At 44.6% G+C, this 2648-nt stretch overlaps 1 protein-coding gene across 1 annotated transcript in view; it reads left to right on the forward strand.

Moving 5' to 3' along the window:
- Window positions 1-2033, forward strand: part of ssr1 (signal sequence receptor, alpha) — a 4355-nt gene extending 2322 nt beyond the window's left edge. Inside the window, exons 2-7 of the mRNA XM_016259047.1 lie at window positions 565-692; window positions 776-872; window positions 1111-1373; window positions 1518-1594; window positions 1694-1772; window positions 1866-2033. Of these exons, the coding sequence (XP_016114533.1) occupies window positions 565-692; window positions 776-872; window positions 1111-1373; window positions 1518-1594; window positions 1694-1772; window positions 1866-2018 (797 nt within the window). The 3' untranslated portion in view covers window positions 2019-2033. The remainder of the gene's footprint in view (window positions 1-564; window positions 693-775; window positions 873-1110; window positions 1374-1517; window positions 1595-1693; window positions 1773-1865) is intronic.
- Window positions 2034-2648: the final 615 nt, after the last annotated feature.

Consider the following 2648-nt stretch of genomic DNA (forward strand, 5'->3'; position numbering starts at 1 on the left):
TCTCTGTGTGTGTATGTGTGTGTGTGTGTGTGTGTGTGTGTGTATGTCTCTGTGTGTGTATGTGTGTGTGTGTGTGTGTGTGTGTGTGTGTGTGTATGTCTCTGTGATTCAAAAACGTTTGACTGGTAGTGTATAATAAGTAGATTTTTACTGTTAGAGTATTTGACGCATGTCTTCACATATCAGCTAAACTCTCTGTATGTGCCTGTAATCACATGAACATGTGTGATGTGTGGAGTTCTGCACATCAGTGACACTCCAACATCATCAGATGTGTGTCAGACCTCGTAATGAACTCCAGGTGTGTGTGTGTGTGTCTCTCTCTCTCTCTCTCTCTCTCTCTCTCTCTGTGTGTGTGTGTGTGTGTTAGAGTATTTGACGCATGTCTTCACATATCAGCTAAACTCTCTGTATGTGCCTGTAATCACATGAACATGTGTGATGTGTGGAGTTCTGCACATCAGTGACACTCCAACATCATCAGATGTGTGTCAGACCTCGTAATGAACTCCAGGTGTGTGTGTGTGTGTCTCTCTCTCTCTCTCTGTGTGTGTGTGTCTCCAGGGCCGGTCGTTTCTGCACAGGACGCTACAGAGGAAGAGGAGGGTGTGGATGAAGATGCCGCTGATGATGTGATGGCTGAGGATGAGGATGATGAAGCTGAGGTGGAGGACGATGAGAACACTGAACTAGTAAGAGAACTAACTAACTATCATTAACCTCTCGTCATCTGAGCGGTTAGTGGAGACGCTCATGTTGTCGTTTCTTCTGTCAGACGGAAGAAAAGGAGGAAGAGGAGGAAGAAGCTCTGGTGGGGGAGATGAAGGCTTCACCCAACGCTGACACCACCATCCTCTTCGTCAAAGGAGAAGGTGAACGAGTCGATCTCACATTCACCAGGAGACATGGCTGATTTAGTGCACAATGAGTTGACACATTCTGTTCAGTATTCTCTAGATTGCATTACTAAAATACATTATAATAATTATTTCATATGTCAGGTTTACAGAGTCAGTCACTCACGGTGTTTAGTTTCTGAACTCTGATTCACAGACTGATGGGTGTTTCTCTTCTGTCGGCTCATTCATTCGTTCTCTTCCTGAATGACAGATTTTCCCGCCAACGACATCGTGAAGTTCCTGCTGGGATTCACCAATAAAGGCTCGGAGAACTTCGTGGTGGAGTCTCTGGACGCCTCGTTCCGGTACCCGCAGGACTTCCAGTTCTACATCCAGAACTTCACAGCGCTGCAGCTGGGGACCGAGGTTCCTCCTCAGCGTCAGGCCACCTTCGAGTACTCCTTCATCCCCGCGGAGCCCATGGGAGGCCGGCCCTTCGGCCTCGTCATCAACCTCAACTACAGGGACAGCAGTGTGAGTCTGCGTGTGTGTGAGTCTGCGTGTGTGTGAGTCTGCGTGTGTGTGAGTCTGTGTCTGTGTGTGTGTGAGTCTGTGTGTGTGTGAGTCTGTGTGTGTGTGTCTCTCACTCACTCGTGTCCTTCCTCTCTGCTGTTTCAGGGGAACGTGTTCCAGGACGCCGTCTTCAACCAAACCGTCACCATCACCGAGAGAGAAGACGGTCTGGATGGAGAGACGTAAGGCTGCTGCAGTGGTCCAGGAGTTCAGGCTTTGAGCAGCAGGTGGCGCTCTGATCACGTGACTGACTGTGTGTGTGTGTGTGTGTGTGTGTGCAGGATCTTCTTGTACGTGTTTCTGTCGGGGCTCGGCCTGCTGCTGGTGGTCGGCCTTCATCAGCTGCTCGAGTCACGCAAGGTGAGACGCTCATCATCATCAGCTGCTCTTCATCGTTACTCTGCTGTCAGAATCTGTGCTTCAGTGCCTCTGATGTGTGTGTGTGTGTTACAGAGGAGACGGCCAGCAGCTAAAGTGGAGATGGGAACCTCCAATCACAATGACGTGGACATGAGCTGGATCCCACAGGAGACACTCAACCAGATCAGTGAGTGTCAGCCAATCACAGCAGGCTTTACACGCAAACAATCACACTCCTTAAAATAAACTATGGGTTTGCACTGTCAATCAAATAAAACTGGAATAGTCTTTTGAAATCACAATCAAAGTTTGATTAAGTTTGAGTTATTGTATGTCCGGCTGGATGTTTCGGGGTGAGACGAGTTTAGTTTACAGCATTTCTCTAAAATAGTCCACATTCCACCAAAATGAAGCTTGAAGATTTAGTTGCTTGAAAGTGAACTCGTAGTGAAAAATATCATGTGTTTGTTTTACAAAACAATTATAATTAGTGCTGTCAAACCATTAATCACATCCAGAATAAAAGGTTTTGTTATATGTGTGTGTGCTGTGTATATGTATTATGTGTATATATAAATACACACACATGCATGTATATATTTCAAATATATTGTCCTGTATGAATGTACCTGATATTCATATCCATAGATTTATTTAAAAACTCAAATAATCATGAATTTACAAAACGTTTGTACAGTTACAGAACAAAATCATGCACTGGAGAATCTTTAAAAATTCATATTAACGTCCTGTATGAATGTACCTGATATTCATATCCATAGATTTATTTAAAAACTCTAATAATCATGAATTTACAAAACGTTTGTACAGAGTTACAGAACAAAATCATGCACTGGAGAATCTTTAAAAATTCAT

The sequence above is a fragment of the Sinocyclocheilus grahami genome, unplaced genomic scaffold (genome assembly GCF_001515645.1).
Source record: "Sinocyclocheilus grahami isolate Dianchi unplaced genomic scaffold, SAMN03320097.WGS_v1.1 scaffold1782.1, whole genome shotgun sequence".
In the NCBI taxonomy this organism is placed as follows: domain Eukaryota; kingdom Metazoa; phylum Chordata; class Actinopteri; order Cypriniformes; family Cyprinidae; genus Sinocyclocheilus; species Sinocyclocheilus grahami.